This window comes from Pseudorasbora parva, chromosome 18, assembly GCF_024679245.1.
Source record: "Pseudorasbora parva isolate DD20220531a chromosome 18, ASM2467924v1, whole genome shotgun sequence".
In the NCBI taxonomy this organism is placed as follows: Eukaryota; Metazoa; Chordata; class Actinopteri; order Cypriniformes; family Gobionidae; genus Pseudorasbora; species Pseudorasbora parva.
This window is the reverse complement of record NC_090189.1, coordinates 39,290,694-39,308,460: the sequence shown is the minus strand read 5'-3', so window position 1 is coordinate 39,308,460 and position 17,767 is coordinate 39,290,694. Positions and strand designations below refer to the sequence as shown.

General features: G+C 37.2%; 2 protein-coding genes across 2 annotated transcripts in view; one reads left to right on the top strand and one right to left on the bottom strand.

Moving 5' to 3' along the window:
* The window catches only part of dpysl3 (dihydropyrimidinase like 3), a 48,696-nt gene extending 38,291 nt beyond the window's left edge, over window positions 1-10,405 (top strand). The window contains exons 12-14 of the mRNA XM_067423576.1: window positions 2,340-2,519; window positions 6,400-6,556; window positions 8,445-10,405. Coding sequence (XP_067279677.1) covers window positions 2,340-2,519; window positions 6,400-6,556; window positions 8,445-8,530 — 423 coding nt within the window. The 3' untranslated portion in view covers window positions 8,531-10,405. The remainder of the gene's footprint in view (window positions 1-2,339; window positions 2,520-6,399; window positions 6,557-8,444) is intronic.
* Window positions 10,406-10,504: 99 nt separating this feature from the next.
* The window catches only part of stk32a (serine/threonine kinase 32A), a 156,359-nt gene continuing 149,096 nt past the window's right edge, over window positions 10,505-17,767 (bottom strand). Inside the window, exons 12-13 of the mRNA XM_067423577.1 lie at window positions 12,790-12,854; window positions 10,505-11,989 (exon numbers count right to left, since the gene is read on the bottom strand). Of these exons, the coding sequence (XP_067279678.1) occupies window positions 11,878-11,989; window positions 12,790-12,854 (177 nt within the window). The 3' untranslated portion in view covers window positions 10,505-11,877. The remainder of the gene's footprint in view (window positions 11,990-12,789; window positions 12,855-17,767) is intronic.

Here is a 17,767-nt window from a genome sequence, read left to right as displayed (position 1 = left end):
GTGTCAGCTCTTAAAGTGACAGCAGCCTAATATTCCTGCTGACAAATTATGACATAGTATTTCAAATATCTATATGGCAGTTTTTCCCCATGGTATGGGTGTTAAAATTGTGGCCAGTGAAAATGCTGATAACTTTGGAAAACCACTAGCCACAGTGACTGCTGAGCATAAAAAGTGAATGTCAAGCCCTGTCTGGAGCTGCACCCTGCAGGAACTGAATTTGACACCACTGCTGTAAGCGAACAGCCCTGTTGATGGCATTCGCAAGACAGCTGAAGCATACTTTCATCTTAAGTGTGACATGTTCAACGACGGTCGTGTAATTACCATTGTAAAAAATCTTAGCCACTTCGACAACATTTCCAGCAGTTGTGAGACAAACGCTCGGACACCATTCTTAACATTACCCACATCAGCATAAAACTGCTGAATGAAGAGCTATAATCAGATTTTAGCTTTTTGTGAGATGGGAACTGGACTTTCCTGAGCAGATACTACAAGAGCTATATTTGTAGATTGTGAAAACCAGCAGTGCTCAGGGAGAAAGATCCAGCAGAGCCAAAATGACCTCACACTTTCATTTCCTTTCAGCGTCCTCTCTAGAGACCATTACATATCCAAACAGCATTGGCTTCCATGGCTCTCAACAGTGGACAAAATGGCTGATGTTTATTGATTGTTTATCCCGTGCCTCTGGTTTCCATGCACAGCGAAGTCACCTAAAACATGACTTCATCACCTGCCCGAAAGTCTTGCGTTTGTGTTATTCTACATAAGCTTAGGCCCATGCCAGCATTCTTGGCAGAAGCTGCGTGCGTGTCATTTCCTGCTTTCGCACACAAAGAGTGGACGATTGCCAAATGCAGAGACCTTGGATCACGGCAGGACATCACAACATTTACAGTGTCCACTGGAGAACTTAGAAAATAGGGGAGTAGTAAACTAGAAAGAAGTGATAGGAGAAGTAAGAAAAAAAAACAAGAGAGTGTGAGAAAAAGACTTGGAAACCGAGGAGGATGTTTTTGTCCTTCCTGTATCCAGCTGTTTGGCGAAGAGGTGGAGAAAAAGAAAGCGAGTGAATGGAGGACAGCAGGCCAGAGTCGTGTCTTACTCTCATACACATGATCTTCATTAGTGTGGAATATCTCAACGTTTCTCTTTGCACAAACTCAAACTCAAAACGGCTGTTAGAGTGAACACAGCTGCTAACTGTCTTTCTATTCATCAAATAATCCTGAAAAAAATGCATCACAGTTTCTGTAAAAGTTTCAAAATTGATAATAATCACGAATGTTTCTTGAGCAGCAAATCAGCATATTAGAATGATTTCTGAAGGGTCATGTGACACTGAAAAAAACATCTTTTGAATTGTAGTGTAAATACTTTAGACAGATAATCTGTTGATGATTTATTCAATTAAATTCAAAATTTGATAAAAAGACAATATGAACACAAATTATTTATATACAAACATTGTATTACGAAACTAAAAATGGCCATGGTATAACCATGGTAACGTAGCAAGCAATTTAGCATTTAAAGCTCCACTGTGTGATATTTTCCCCCATCTAGCGGTGTAAAGGTATATGACCATCCAGTGAATATTAGTTTCTGTTCCTCTCAATTCTGATTTCGTTTTAACTCCTACGGTGGCCGATTCAGTCCAAGATTAACATGGCAATCCCCCTCTTCACATTCGACACGGTGCCATCGAGTGTTAAAACGCGAAAGGCGAAGCTTGAATTTACAGGTGTGTCCCTCTTTGGCTAATGTACTTTCAAGATGGAGGGGCAACATGGCGACCGGCAATCGAACCCCTCACCCGTATGTATTTTCAACGGCATATTATAAACTTATGAGAATGCATTATTACTTGAAAGAAGTAAATATACATTAATGAGCACATATCTTTTTGAAAGAACTACGTGTTTTAGCTAAGAATAAACTAAAAAAGTTACACAGTGTAGCTTTAAAAGACTTTTAAATAAAAAACAGCCCTGATGTCTAGGCTAAACCAAAAATTTGGGCTGTCACTGAAAATGTAATAGACATCTAACCAAAGCCCACAAATAGACTAGTCCTCTAGAACATGAACATGTCAAAGAAATGAAAACAAACACCTTGTAATCACTGTTGACTTTGCTATTGCTTGCTGGGAACTATTATTTTGGCAAAACCGACATGTAACCAAATTCAAAGTTAACTTTGCTAGAAGTGGGTTACTCATAGCCGGAGTATATTGTGTCTATAGTTAACCGAGATGGTGAAATGACGGCTAATTGAGGTCATTTTTGTCACAGAAGTGGAGTTTAATGCATGATGTTCTTGTGTTCTTCTAGGCAGCGGAGTATAATGTGTTTGAGGGCATGGAGCTGAGAGGTGCGCCCATGCTGGTCGTCTGCCAGGGGAAGATTGTTCTGGAGGATGGGAACCTGCACGCGACCTCTGGCACTGGACGCTTTATCCCCTGCTCCCCATTTCCGGACTTCGCTTACAAACGTGTCAAAGCCAGGAAACAGGTACAGCTCTGGCAAGAAGAACACTGATCCCGATGGCCCTGGACACACGTGTGACAGGAGTTCATCTGTGTCCACAGCGCTGTATTAAAAAATCCCCCTTTTCCGCAGTTTATCATCATTTATCAGTTTATTAGTTGTTAGCTCTTTCCCCGCCAGCGCTTTTTTAAAAAGTTGCCAGCCACCGTTTTTGATCATGTTCACAGAAGTCTCATGGCCCCCCAAATATTTTGTTGTGTGAATATCTGAACATGCAGTATATTAAAGAACACTCTCTGCTGGTAAAAAAAAAAAAAAAAATATATATATATATATATATATATATATATATATATATATATATATATATATATATATATATATTTTAGGTTCATGCATTCTTTTTTTAATCAACACTTGAATTAGGGTAAGTTTCATAAAGAAGCTAAATTCTGCGCAAAGCTGCACAATTCATTTTTGTCAAAGATTACATCTGGATGGGATTTGCATATGATATGATTTAAATGTGATACATACACTATATTGCCAAAAGTATTGGGCCACCCCTCAAAATCATTGAATTTAGGTGTTCCAGTCACTTCCATGGCCACAGGTGTATAATTCAAGCACTAGACATTTAGACGCTTCTACAAACATTAGTGAAAGAATGGGTCGCTCTCAGGAGCTCAGTGAACTCAAGCGTGGTACCGTGATAGGTTGCCACCTGTGCAATAAGACTATTCGTCAAATTTCCTCAATACTAAATATTCCACGCTCAACTGTTAGTGGTATTATAACAGAGTGGAAGCAATTAGGAACAGTAGCAACTCAAAGTGGTTCTATAGGCTGCGTAAAAATCAGAGAGCCTTGTGTGGTTTCAGATAAGCTCAAGAACAGTTTGTAGAGAGCTTCATGGAGTGGTTTTCCATTCTAAATGGACTCGGTGGAGCGGTGGAGACGTGTTCTCTGGAGTGACCAATCACGCTTTTTTGTCTGGCAATCCAATGGATGAGTCTGGGTTTGGTAAGAGAACGGTACCTGACTGCATTGTACCAAGTGTAAAGTTAGGTGGAGGGGGGTGTATGGTGTGGAGTTGCTTTTCAGGGGTTTGGCTTGGCCCCTTATTTCCAGTGAAAGGAACTCTTAATGCTTCAGCATACCAAGATATTTTGGACAATTTCATGCTTTGTGGAAACAGTTTGGGGACGGCCCCTTCCTGTTCCAACATGACTGCGCTCCAGTGCATAAAGTGTCGGCCCATAAAGACATGGATGAGTGAGTTTGGTGTGAAGGAACGTGACTGACCTGCACAGAGTCCTGACCTCAACCCGACAGAGCAGCTTTGGCATGAATTAGAGCTGAGACTGATGCCCGTTTCACACATACTCCGTCTGCAGTGCGTGTGCGGTGTGTGTTGCATTGCATATGCGGTACAGGATCCGCACGCCCTGTTGTGTTTTCACCAAGCGGCAACCTCCCGCGATCTCTCTTGAAGCCAATACGGAAGTAATGTAAACTGCAATTCCTCAACTGGCCACTAGGGACAGGCTCCAGAAGGGAGCAGAATCTCATTGAGCCCCATGTTAAAATTCTCAACTTTAAAGCAGAAAAAAACATGTTTACAGCCTGGTACAAATTGTGGTTTTGGCTTATAAGGCTAATTTTGATCCTTATGACAACTCTGAGGGGGGTGATTTTTTTTATAACTCATTCGTTTACGTTATATAAAGCCTTAAGGTTCTGCATAATTAAGGGCGTGGTTACAAGTGGATAGCCATTTATCCGCTGTCTATAGTTATTGCGTCACCTCAGCTCCGCCCACATCCCCCCTTTTTGCCCATTTTCTGTTATCCGGGAGTGACACGCGATGACTCGCTCACAAGATGGCAACGCCCAGCTCGCCCCTACTTTAAGCTTCAGAACGGCTTATCAGAATCCTATAGGTGACGTCACGGACACTACGTCCATATTTTTTTACAGTCTATGGTTTTCACACACATGAGAGCCAGGCCTTCTCGTCCAACATCAGTGCCTGACCTCAAAAATGGTCTTCTAGAAGAATGGTCATAAATTCCCATAAACACACTCCTAAACCTTGAGAAAAGCCTTCAGAAGAGCTGAAGCTGTTATAGCTGCAAAGGGTGGGCCAATTCCATACGGATTAAGAATGGGATGCCATTAAAGTTCATGTGCATGTAAAGGCAGGCGTCCCAAAACTTTTGGCAATATAGTGCATTGTATAATTTGTTTCTGCTTCTTCTTCACCTGTGTTTTGATTAGGAGATTCAGTACTCTTTCAGAAGACTTTTTAACAGAGCCAGTGACTCCAACATCACGACGAAAGCAGACAGAAGGAAGCTGAAGGGTTTACAAAGAGGCCATATCTATGAAAGCTTGTTTCCACCAAGGAATAAAACAATTTAAAATATAATTGCTTCTTTTATCTCACAATTCAGACATTTCCCCCCTCAGAATTCACAGATATAAATGTCAGAATTGTGAGACAAAAAGTCACAACTACCTTTTTTATTTTGTGGCGGAAACAAGCTTCCATACATATCAAAAAAGTAACTTTGTTACTACATATCAACTAACAGTTATTAAAGTGTTTAGTAGACTGTTAGGGTTAGAATAATAAGAATAGCAAAGTTAATTATAGTTAGTATGAAGCATAAAGTGGACTATAAAAGAGCAACCAAATGTATTCACTCACCCATAAGACTTTGGTTCATCTTCAAATACAATATAAAAACATCAAATCTTTTAATGAAATCTGAGTGATTTCTGTCCATCCATTGAAAGACAGTTCAACCAAAAACTCTTTAATTTAAGTCTTCTGAAGAGACACGGTCGAATTATATGATGAACAGATTTAATTCAATCATCACACATACATAGAGTTCATCAGATATGTGACGCTGGACCTCAAAACTTGTCATGCGTCACGGGTATAATTGTGGCAATAGCCAACAATACAATATATGGGTCAAAATTATACATTTTTCTTTTATGCCGAAAATCATTAGGATATTAAGTAAAGATCATGTTCCATGAAGATATTTTGTACAATTCCTACCATAAATATATCAAATATTATTAGTTGGACAACTATAAAGGCGATTTACTCAATATTTTGATTCTTGCACCCTCAGATTTCAGATATTCAAATAGTCGTACCTCGGCCAAATATTATTTAATCAGCTTTCAGGGGATGTGGAAATCTCCATTTACATTTTTTCCCCCTTATGACTGGTTTTATGGTCACATATGGTAAACGGATGCTCTTGCTTGTTTGATGTGTGAAATCCAGTGAGGTTTGTTATAGTTTAATCATTAAAAAAATTATTAAAAATATCTTCATTTGTGTTGAACAAAAGTCTTATGTGTTTTAAATGACACCATTGAGAGTAAATTATTAATTTTAATTAATAATTTTCATTTTGGGTGGACTATCCCTTTAATGAAAACTGCCTTTCTTTGGAAATCTTGAAAATATATTTAAATCTGTTTTTTCCTCTTCTCAGCATTTTTCCACAGTTTAAGTTTTAAGCCAGAAAATCTCAAAAATATCTTGCTTACATTGTAGAAATAGTGTTGATAGTGCAACATGATTAACCTTCTCAACAATCTGTCAGTGAAATCTGGAACCAATTTCCAAGAGGACATGAAATTTACACACAGTTCCCAAAGACAGCCCTCAAGAGGATAGACGGATCAATGGAATGCGCTTGCCGACACCCTAACTCTCTCTCTCTCTCTCTCTCTCTCTCTCTCTCTCTCTCTCTCTCTCTCTCTCTCTCTCTCTCTCTCTCTCTCTCTCTCTCTCTCTCTCTCTCTCTCTCTCTAACTGGTATGCTACACTACCTGATATAAAGCTGAGGTGTCTCGTTTGTGTCTCTTTAAGATGGCCACACTGAAGGCGGTCCCCAGGGGCATGTATGACGGCCCCGTGTCTGAGTTTACAGCCATGTCTAGGGGAGGAACGCCGTCCGCCTCCACCCGCACCTCACCCACTAAAGTCCCTGTAAGGAACCTCCATCAGTCTGGCTTCACGCTGTCAGGTAACCCTGGAAAATGATATCTCATATTCATACACCGGCGCAGACATTCTTATTGGCATAATTACTGATGGATATTGGGATAAAACAGACGCAGAACCCAGCGTTAATCCATAACAAGGATAAAAATAAGCAATATGTCCTAGTTAAGAGGTCAGGGACTCATTTATTATAAAAATACACAAAAATGCCATTCATAAATACAGTGAATCACCTCTTCTGTGATGAACATGATTTACTCCTGAAATCAAATTTTTGAATATTTTTTTACAGTTATTGTTATTATTATGGTTTTGTTAAAATATTTGGAAAAATATAAAAACTTTTGTCTGCCAAATAACCAAAGTCATGTTCAATCTAGTGCTGTCAAATCAATAAATCATGATTATTCACATCCATAATAAAAGTTTGTGTTTACATAATATATATATATATATATATATATATATATATATATATATATATATATATATATATATATATATATATATATATATATATATATATATATATATATATATATATATAAATACACACACACATATATATATATAAATACACACATATATATATATATATATATATATATATATATATATATATATATATATACTTATTACACACATATATGTTATGTAAATACAAACTTTTATTTTGGATGCGATTAATCACGATATAGCAGGTTTTTACCGATTTTTTTAGCTTGACACCAGATGTGCAGAACACGTACGGGCTAGCTTTACTGACTGCAGAAATTATTATTTTTATATAAAAATATTGTGGGTTTAATTACATTTTTAAAATTTTAAATAATATATAAGTATTAAAATAATATATAAATAAAAATAATATATATATTATAATTAATAAATATTTTTATATTACAATTGTATTATATATATTTTTAAATAAAACAAAATATATTTTAAACTGAATAACAGAAAATATGATGCATATATATTTTTAAATAAAATTATATATATATATATATATATATATATATATATATATATATATATATATATATATATATATATATATATTATTTTGTATTGTTTATTAAAATGATATTATATATTATTATATTATATTATAAATTATATATATTTTTCTTTAAATAAAACAAAATCATATGTTGAACTACATAAACTTTAAGTTCTTTTTAAAGTGATCTTTAATTTTAGTAAGTACGTTAAATAAATATTGACTAACAAAATGTTTTTCTAAGAATAAGAAGAGTAAGAATTTTTCTTTTATATTATAGATTATATTTTTATATTATATTTTCTTTGTGGTTAAGTTAATAACAATCAATTAAGTATGGTACGATCAGAATTTAAGATTTTAATAAAACCATAAATATTATTTGAGAATTTTCATATTTTTTGTGTATGTTTATTTTTTGATGTGTAAAGTAGGTTCACCGAAACTACTATTCTGCCAGAATTGTCTATATCTACTTCAGAATATATTACATTTATCAGCATATCAATTCCCAATTTAATTTATGGCACATAAAAAAGTTAAAAAAAAAGTCAAGCATCACTCACACAGAAGTCACTTTTACTTCAAAGCAGGCAGCAGCAAATTCACATGACCAGCTTGAACAGAAGCGACATCAGTGTGGGGAAATGACTGGATTTCACCTCTTCAGATATTCTGCTGAAGGATTGACACAGAAAGATCAGCTGTTACCCTATCCCTGAAACAGAGAGAATGACCCCAGCCTATGTGAAGAAGCCTGACCCCCCCTCTCTCTCTCTCTCTCTCTCTCTCTCTCTCTCTCTCTCTCTCTCTCTCTCTCTCTCTCTCTCTCTCTCTCTCTCTCTCTCTCTCTCTCTCTCTCTCTCTCTCTCTCTCTCTCTCTCTCTCTCTCTCTCTCTCGTCACAGGTCCTGAGGAAGCTCCTATCAGACCGGCTGGAAGACGCGTGGTTGTGCCCCCTGGTGGCCGCTCCAATATCACCTCCCTTAGTTAAACATAAAGAGCATGTAAGAGGGACCACCAGGATAAATTCAACCATGTAGACGTAAGGTGATTAGTCAGAAAAAGAAAGAAAAGAAAAGAAAAGAAAGCAAAACACTGAAGTCATGCCTTACCCTTCATGATTTACTCCTGCTGAGTGACTGAAGATCAGTAGTCCACCTCTGAGGAAAGCAACGCCCGTTCAAATATTAGGGCATTTTAGTGTAGCGTTTTGTTCGTTTAGATGTGTTTAGATAAACCAAACTAGATTTACCGTGAAACCGACTTGGTATGTGACGTTTATAAAAGGAAGCAGTTAACTGGTTTGCGTTCAGTGGAGGAAGGACTACTGTCAAGCGTTTCATAGGGCTTCATCTCTATCCCCTCATAGGCTTTATTTGCGTATATAGATCGGCTGTGGTTATGCTAGTTACTTTGTAAATGAAGTTGAAGTGTTCGCATTTTTTTAAGTATAATAAAGTCAAATGAATGTTAAAGAAAAACCTGCAATGATATTCCCCAGACAGCAAAATAATGTCGGCCCACATCCGGTACACGTGGACATATTCTGGCCGACACTGTGTTGCTGTCTGGGACAGGTGTAGAAAACTACAAAACATTTACATGTGCTTAAAACACCAGTTCCCATACTGCACTGCTTTCCTTATCCGCGACCCATCATATGAAGGAATAGAAGAACTTCAAAATAAAGGTTAACATGTGAAAATGAGTGATAGAACACACAAAACACATCAGCTTGAACGCCGGCAGGGGAAACATTCACCTTTTGCATTATTTAGTCAAAAACAATTACAGCTCAAATATCAGTTATTGAAGGATGATTAACCGGTGCTACAATATCGTTTCTTAAATCACACGAATATTGGAATACGTTTTTACAATCTAAATCTTTCATGTCACTTCTTCGGTAAAGAGGTTTGAGTTACACGTCCCAAATAACAATGGCATAAAGTGATTTTTTCATTGATGTGGAATATGTTGTTTATTATATTTATTAAGGATGCACTGATATGAACATTTTTCCCAATACCGATATATTGGCAGATAAATCAAAAAATTTTTTTTGAGAGCCTGATTACAAAAACAAGTCTCACCATTAAACGCCATGCCCAAACACGCAAATATGATGTTCTCATTATAGTTTTATGCAGCCGATAATCAAGAACTTTTCCTTTTTTAAGTCTTTTAATCATATTTCAAGCAATTCAAAACCATCATTGTGAACTGCACACATCTGACATGTCTCAGCTGAAGGGAATAATACAGTATTTATCGGCTTTAATATATCAGACCGATAACAATAACATTACAAATGAACATATATCTGATATCTGATATTATACCGATATATCCAATAGTTATACTTGAAAGCAGATAACCAATATATTGATTGATAAAACTAAATAAATTTAATAAAAAATTTAAGAGCCTGATTCCAAAAACAAAAGTCTCAGCATTAAAAGCCATGTCCTACACACACACTTGTTCTCTTTGTGTAGCCGATATGACAGACTTTTGTTTTTGTTTTATCGATTTCAATCATATTTCCGGCTATTCAAAACCATTACGGTGAGCAGTGCACATCAGCAGTGTCTCAGCTGAAGGAAATAATACATTATTTATCGGCTTTAATATATCGGACACATTTTCTTATTGGGAATGTTCAATAACATAAAAAATGAGCATACATCGGCCGATACCGATATGGTGCCCAATGTATATCGTGCATCCCTAATATTTATGTAGGTTTGATTGTATTTTTCCTTTTTTTTTAACAGCTGGGTCAAAAATGATGGAGAAAAAAGCAGGTCAAAGTGAATGTGTGATGTGCAAAACTTGTTCCTCAATAAACAGAAGTTACAACCGACTGCCTGTGTATGATTTATCAACATTAAGGGGAATATATTTATGTATATTTATCAAACTAGTCCAAAACATTCACACACAAAAGCATTTATAACACTGGTTTTCATGTGAGGTTTTTTTTATTAACAATTAAATGGAAAATATGACAATCCCCAATGACACTGTACAGCAGAGATTAGCTGGATGCGAAAGAGGGAAAAATCGCATGATGGGGTGTTTGCACAGTCCATCGGACAAAAAGCTTTCTAACTTCAGACCAGGAGTGAAATATCTGATATGTGCTCTGACAATATCGTTTGATTGAATTATTCTCACTGGATTAAATGGTAAGAAACAAATGGTTAGCTATCAAACATAGTAAGTGTATTCCAAACTGAAACAAATCTGTATACAAACTCAGTCCACAAGTCCAAATTTGAATTGATATAATCAGTGGGAAAAGCAGAAAACATCACACTAAACAACAAAAACCTCTACTTTGGATTATAATAATAACAAAGCGAAACAAAAAAAACCTTTAAAATGAAACTGGAAGCAATATTTAACATAATCATAGTCATTGTTCAACATTGTGTCTGTTTATGTTAATATACACCTTGCCACTAGATGGCGATTTTGATTCATTGTAAGAAACGGGGAGATTTCAGATGACTAGTACAACATTTTGTATATTTCCACCAAACTTTAAGGACCTGCACTGTTAAAAAAAGTGCTGTATTTATGTCATAAATCTTAAACGTATTTCCTAAATGAGCCAGAAACCGCCTTGTGTGAATATCCCTAGGCTATGCAAACCTTAGTCAGACTTGTCAGATGACGCTATTAAGTTGTTTTATTGTCATTTTATCTGTTCACTGTGGTCAATATCTTATTCAGCAGCACAAATGGGATCCAGCAATGAATCTCCAAAAACGCTTTAGATCCAGAAAGGCCCGGAAAATTCTCAGTGGCATAACTGACAGTATTTTGCAGCTCTGTGAGATTCACGTTTAGATGGATTGAATGAATCACATACGCATACTGAGGTGAAGTAAATATCTTTCGCATTCTGTTCTCTGCATTTGTACGTTAAAAAGAGCAGCTTTATAAATCATGGCGAATGGCTCGAGTCTGATCACTCGCTGAATCAGACAGCAGTAAATCTTCATGTGCCTCCAAACGCATTAGGGGAAACCATTAAACTAGTAAGGCACACATTTCACGGCCAGGTGCAGAGAACATCGTCATTCAGTTCGTTCTTTTAAAAATGGGATCGTTTCGCAGTATTCAGTTTTTCGGTCAGTCACTGTAAACCGCCGTCAGTTTTTGGGTGAATGCGGAGCATGAGGGTCACACTAGCTTGATGAATCCATCCGGAATCCAGGATATTCCGTGGATTTTCTCATGCATTTTCTGGGGGGTTTTCCATGGAAACTGCAGTGGGGCGTCTCGGAGCGAAATAAGAAAGCTGTGGCGTGTCCCTCCGGCCAAATGTTAACTTGATAAACAATGCTGTACGTTGTTGTTCTGTCCGTCTTGAATGGCTTTGTTTGTCTCTTCTGCTCTGAGGTTGTTGGTCTCAGAGTCTGCTTTGGTTTTCCGCAACCTCCAAAACAAAGAAAGGATTTATGAAATGTCTTAACACTGAAAATCTGCAGTTGTAACAATAATGCATAAAAGTTATTCAAGTGAACTAAAACTAAAACCATATAAAATGTTGTTAGTTGAAAAAATAATCTATGAAGCCCCATACGCAATACAATGTGATGCACAGTGTCTATCAGAACCAGCATTAACTTCTGGAGCAGTTTGAGCTCCAGTAGCTCGTCTGTTTGATCGGACCACACGGGTCAGCCTTCGCTCCCCACGTGCATCAATGAGCCTTGGCCGCCCATTTCGCCGTCATAATGGTATGTCTGACTGGTGTGGATATTTTGAGTATGGTTAAGGATAAAATACTGTAAATAATTTCTGTTTGTGAAGAGTTTTTTCCCCTTAACTTTTTGACAAGCAAAATGTATCTCAAATAATAGAATCTCATGAGTTGAACCAACAATATTCAACTAACCTGGGTCAAATTTAATCTAGTAAACAGGAAGTTTGCATAGACAATTTTTATATGCATATACTGCCTTTATAATGTAATCAAAAATACAATCATTATTTCTGGTCTTCAATTATGATTGCAACTTATGGGATTTAAGATAACAGTGTGCAAAACCTGTCTTAGGGTGTTTCAAAACTCTTGCATAACAAGTGCTGCTTGAGGTTAAATTGTGTAATTTGACGAATGCACATTATCAATATAATGAAGATAATGCATAACAGTTGTTGATATCAAAATCCCAAACACTCTTTACAATAAAACTGGATATGTTACTACTAAACTGCCAAAAGTTTTCTTACTTTTCCCTGTTGAAGACGATGAAATCTCTTTGTACAGTCTCTAAGCGCTGTTGGATTTGCCCATTCTGTACAATCAAAAGAAAAGAATGAGTTAATATTTTACAATAAATACTGCACAGTAAATGGGTTCAGAAATGATCAGGGATGTAACTATCATAGTCAATGTCAAAATGATTGAGATGGCCAATCAAATCAATAAAGATGGGCTTTACAGAAACCGAGCGCAAATTCCAACACAATGTTATTTATTTATTTATTTTTTGTCAAACTTCATATTTTTGAAGTAAAATAGCCTTTATCATTAATATAGCTGATGTAATGTAATCCGTATTTGAATGTGAGAGACTAGAAACTTTAACAGAGCCAGTTAAAGACATTAGTCAGCTATATTTGGTATTAATAAGATGAGGAACTTACAGATTGTAGAGAGCTTTTGGATTGGACAAAAAAAAAAAGGATACACCCCTGAGGGATAGATGATGTCATCAATTTTATAGTCTGTTTTCCAGACTTTTTTTTCAATAAAAAAAAAATAATAAATAAATGCAGTATTTCTCCTAAAAGGTTACACTTTGTCATTTTTAATTCTTTCCCCACCAGTGTTTAAAAAAAAAAAGTAAGAATATTTTGTTGTATGAAAATCTGAACATGCAATGTGTCAAAATAAACAACAGACTCTCTGCTTTTAAATGTTTTAATTTTAGCTTTATTAATTCCTTTTTTATCAACACTTGGGTAAGTTTCATTTAAAAAAAAGCGGCATTTTAAGCAAAAAGCTTAGGAAGGGGTGTTTTTGTCAGGGATTCAGAACGATGATCAAACCACAGAGTCCATCAACACCCCCAAAGCCTCATCATCCTGAAGCTTGTGTGGTATACTGAATAATCTGTAATCTAATAAGTGCATAATTATTATCACTGTCAGTTTTCATGTATTTTATGTACTTTTGCTTTAAGGGATTATTTACAAATTTGTATTAGATTTATATAATTTTTATCATCTCATTTTCATTTAAATAGTTGTGCAAATATTGCGAGTTCTATAAAAAGCAGTATTGTTTTGAATTAATTAAATATATTATTATAGTTAAAGATGGTTGTGTGTGATTGGTTGTGCAGGCGTGTGCACGTCATTGCGCACCTTGGTGGAAGGAGTTCTCGCGATGTGCGTCATTCAAACTAATGCTAATGATCGCGTCGCTTGAACTCGTGTTCATTATTAGAGTTAACGATCGGTGCTGCGCATGTGGTTAGCAAACGTATTGCGATTAGCGCGCGCACTCAGGGTGAATTTATTTCTGGCTGGTTCACTGTTAGTGTGAGTATGTACAGTATATGACGTCATGGTTAGTTGAGTGAACTTGGATGTATCCATGGCATGATTGGAATTTGAGTGCTTACATGACCAGCATGTAACTTAAACCTGTATGTAAAATTGTGATGCTCTGTGCACATGTTGATGTACATAATTTGTATTGAATTCAATATAAACTAATGCTGATGATCGCATCGCTTGAATTTGTGCTCATTAATATCATCCTTTTCCAGAAGTTAATGAGTACTACACTCGCCCTGGCTCCACATTTTATTCAGTAACATTACTCAGTGTTGATTTTTAATGTTGATGATCACATTATTTTACATATGCATCTGCTTACATATGATATTGCTTGTTTCTGCTTCTTCTTCATCTGTGTTTTGATCGAGATTCTGTACTCTTTCAGAAGATGTGTAATAGTGCCCCCTACTGTATAACACTGAAAACACGGAAAGCCAGAAATTTCCGTCATTGGTGGGAAAGCGTTGTCTCACAAATGACGTAAATCTTTGCCAATGGTGGGGAAAGAGTTAAAGAGTATCTCAAAGCTAATAGACATGGACTAAATGCCACCATGTGTTAATTCAAAGGTCTTTTCCCCAGTCTTTCCCATTTTGTGTTGTTTTGTCAGGTCAGTGCAGTCATCTCAGTGAAGAGAAGCAGACAATGAGTCCAGACAATGAGTTTGCCCTACTGCACTGAGCTGTCGCTGACTACAGGTGCTAAACAGCAGGGTGTCAGGAAGACTAGACAGAGCTGCAGAAACAGGCCTTAGGGAGCATTTACACTGACAACACTTGGTGACGATAAAGCAACCAAAAGTCGTGCATTTCACTTTTCCTTTTTGTTGTGAGTTGCACGGTAAAACTGTCATATATTTCATGAAAAAGTATTTTTACAAAGACCAATGGATTTTCATTGAATTGTATTGAACTTTTTGCACATTCTGAAATAATGAATTTTAATGAATGAATAAACAATTTTAGCCCTGCCATTCCTCATTGTTCTCCAAACTGCACAAATACTTTACCCTATATACTGTAAAAATATGATCAATAATTCATGACAACATGTTGCCTATCTGTCTGTCACTACGACATTATCTAACGATCTGAGCGCATGGTCTGAAGTGCACGGCGCAGGTGCACTTAGGGCGTGTCTGAAAGTTGTCCGAATCAACTTTTGCTTGGTGCATGGTCCAAATGGGTTGTCCCTAGTCAAGGGGTCTGGAATGTTTTTCAGGGCAAGGACCTCTTAGGCGATAGAGACATGGAGCAGGGATCAGAACTATGCACATTATTGTTGTTGCACAACTGTACAGTATATTGCTTTTCATTGTAAAAATTGAGATTTATACATCACAATAAACAAAATGTGGCTAAAATAAATTATTGCTGCAGTTGCTGTAAATGGTTTTAATTGATTTGCAGAGTCATACTTTTATTTTAATAATCAGGGGCTGTTCACAAAACACCTTAAGACTAAAAATAGCTCCTAACTTGTCGATTTAGGAGAAACTCTTAATGGCCGTGTCAGTCCTTATTTTAGGTACTCCCACATTTTTGCTCTAAGAGTATTTCACAAAGCATTTTAGCACTAAACTAGCTCCTAAATCTGTGAAACGCTAGGAGTAGTCAAGAGGACTCCTAAGTCACTAAGACCAAATCACTAAACAATCATAATGGCTGTTGCCGCAATCCCCCCAAAGACACAACATTGAAGCAATAGTGATAATTAATGTATCTTTAATTAAAAAATAATAATTATGTCAGATTAGATGTAGTAGTTGTGTTTACGAGTTTACACTTACAAATGATTGAATAAAGTAAAACAATTATAAGTGTATTTGACGTGCTGTCCGAAGCGATGGAGGGCTAGGAGCTCTGAATTTAGCCAAACCCAGAGTGAGTTCGGCCCAAACCCAGAGTGAGTTCGGCCCAAACCCAGAGTGAGTTCGGCCCAAACCCAGAGTTTAGGCCCAAACTCAGAGTGAGTTCGGCCCAAACCCAGAGTGAGTTCGGCCCAAACCCAGAGTTTAGGCCCAAACTCAGAGTGAGTTCGGCCCAAACCCAGAGTGAGTTCGGCCCAAACCCAGAGTGAGTTCGGCCCAAACCCAGAGTGAGTTCGGCCCAAACCCAGAGTTTAGGCCCAAACTCAGAGTGAGTTCGGCCCAAACCCAGAGTGAGTTCGGCCCAAACCCAGAGTGAGTTCGGCCCAAACCCAGAGTGAGTTCGGCCCAAACCCAGAGTGAGTTCGGCCCAAACCCAGAGTTCAGGCCCGTATCGCAGACCGAGTGTGAGGAACGAGGGGTGGAGGGATGCAGAAAACTGTGGAGGTAACTAATGTTAGGTGAGTCGGCTCTCGGCTGTGTATAGATGCCTCCTCTCGTGCTGATAGACATTTTGAAAGTGCTCCTCACAAACTTTGTTTATAAATAATTTTCACTTGAATCTGCTATCTCTCGAGACGAAGACATGTTAGAGTCTGACAATTACCTGTTTTACAAGTTAAACTAGTGACACTTAGCGCACTTTTTAAAATCTTTATTTGAATATGGCAACATACTTATTTTAAACATTTCATTTGAATATAGCAACATAAAATCTTTCTATATTTAAATAGCTGACAGAGAGTCCTCCCTTATCAGCCAATCACTGTGGTCATAGTTAGGAAGCGTGATGACATCATTCATAGCAATGAGGTCAACCCCGCTCTTACTCGTGGCGTAAGACTTCTCTCTATGCTTTAGTACAAGTTGCTCTCAGCAGCTTTGGGAATAGATGTTAAGAGAAAACTCGTAACTAAGAACTTTTACTGCCATTTAGGAGAACTTTTAGTGGTAAGATAAAATGTTTTGTGAATACGACTCATATAAGTTCATATTTATTTTTAAACAACACAATACAATGTTTTAACTAATGTTTTAATGTTTTAAGAGTTCAAAAATCCATATTTGGTGAAATAACCCTGATTTTGAATCACTGCTTTCATGCGTCTTGGCATGCTCTCCACCAGTCTTTCACATTGATGTTGGGTGACTTTATGCCACTCCTGGTGCTAAAATTCACGCAGATCAGATTTGTTTGATGGCTTGTGAACATCCATCTTCCTCTTGATCACATTTCAGAGGTTTTCAATGGGGTTCAGGTCTGGAGATTGGGTTGGCCATGACAGGGTCTTGATCTGGTGGTCCTCCATCAACACCTTGATTGACCTGGCATGGAGCATTGTCCATGAAAAACCAGTCCTCAAGAGTTTGGGGAATATTGTTAGAGCAGAAGGAAAGCAAGTTTACTTCTAGGACAACCTTGTCCATGGTTTGATTCATGCGTCCTTCAAAAAGACAAATCTGCCCAATTCCAGGCCTCCGTCTAACCATAAGATGACCAGGTGCTGGACAAAGCTAAAAATTGGACTCATCAGAGAAGATGACCTTACTCCAGTCCTCTATAGTCCAATCCTTATGGTCTCTTGTAAACCTCAGCCTGGCTCTTCTTTGCTTCTCATTGATGAAGGCCTTTTTACTAGCTTTGCATGACTTCAGTCCTGCCCCTAGGAGCCTGTTTCGAACCGTCCTCGCCATGCACTTCACTCCAGCTGCCTTTTGCCATTCTTTTTGTAGGTCACTTGATGTCATCCTACGGTTGTTGGGTGACATTCG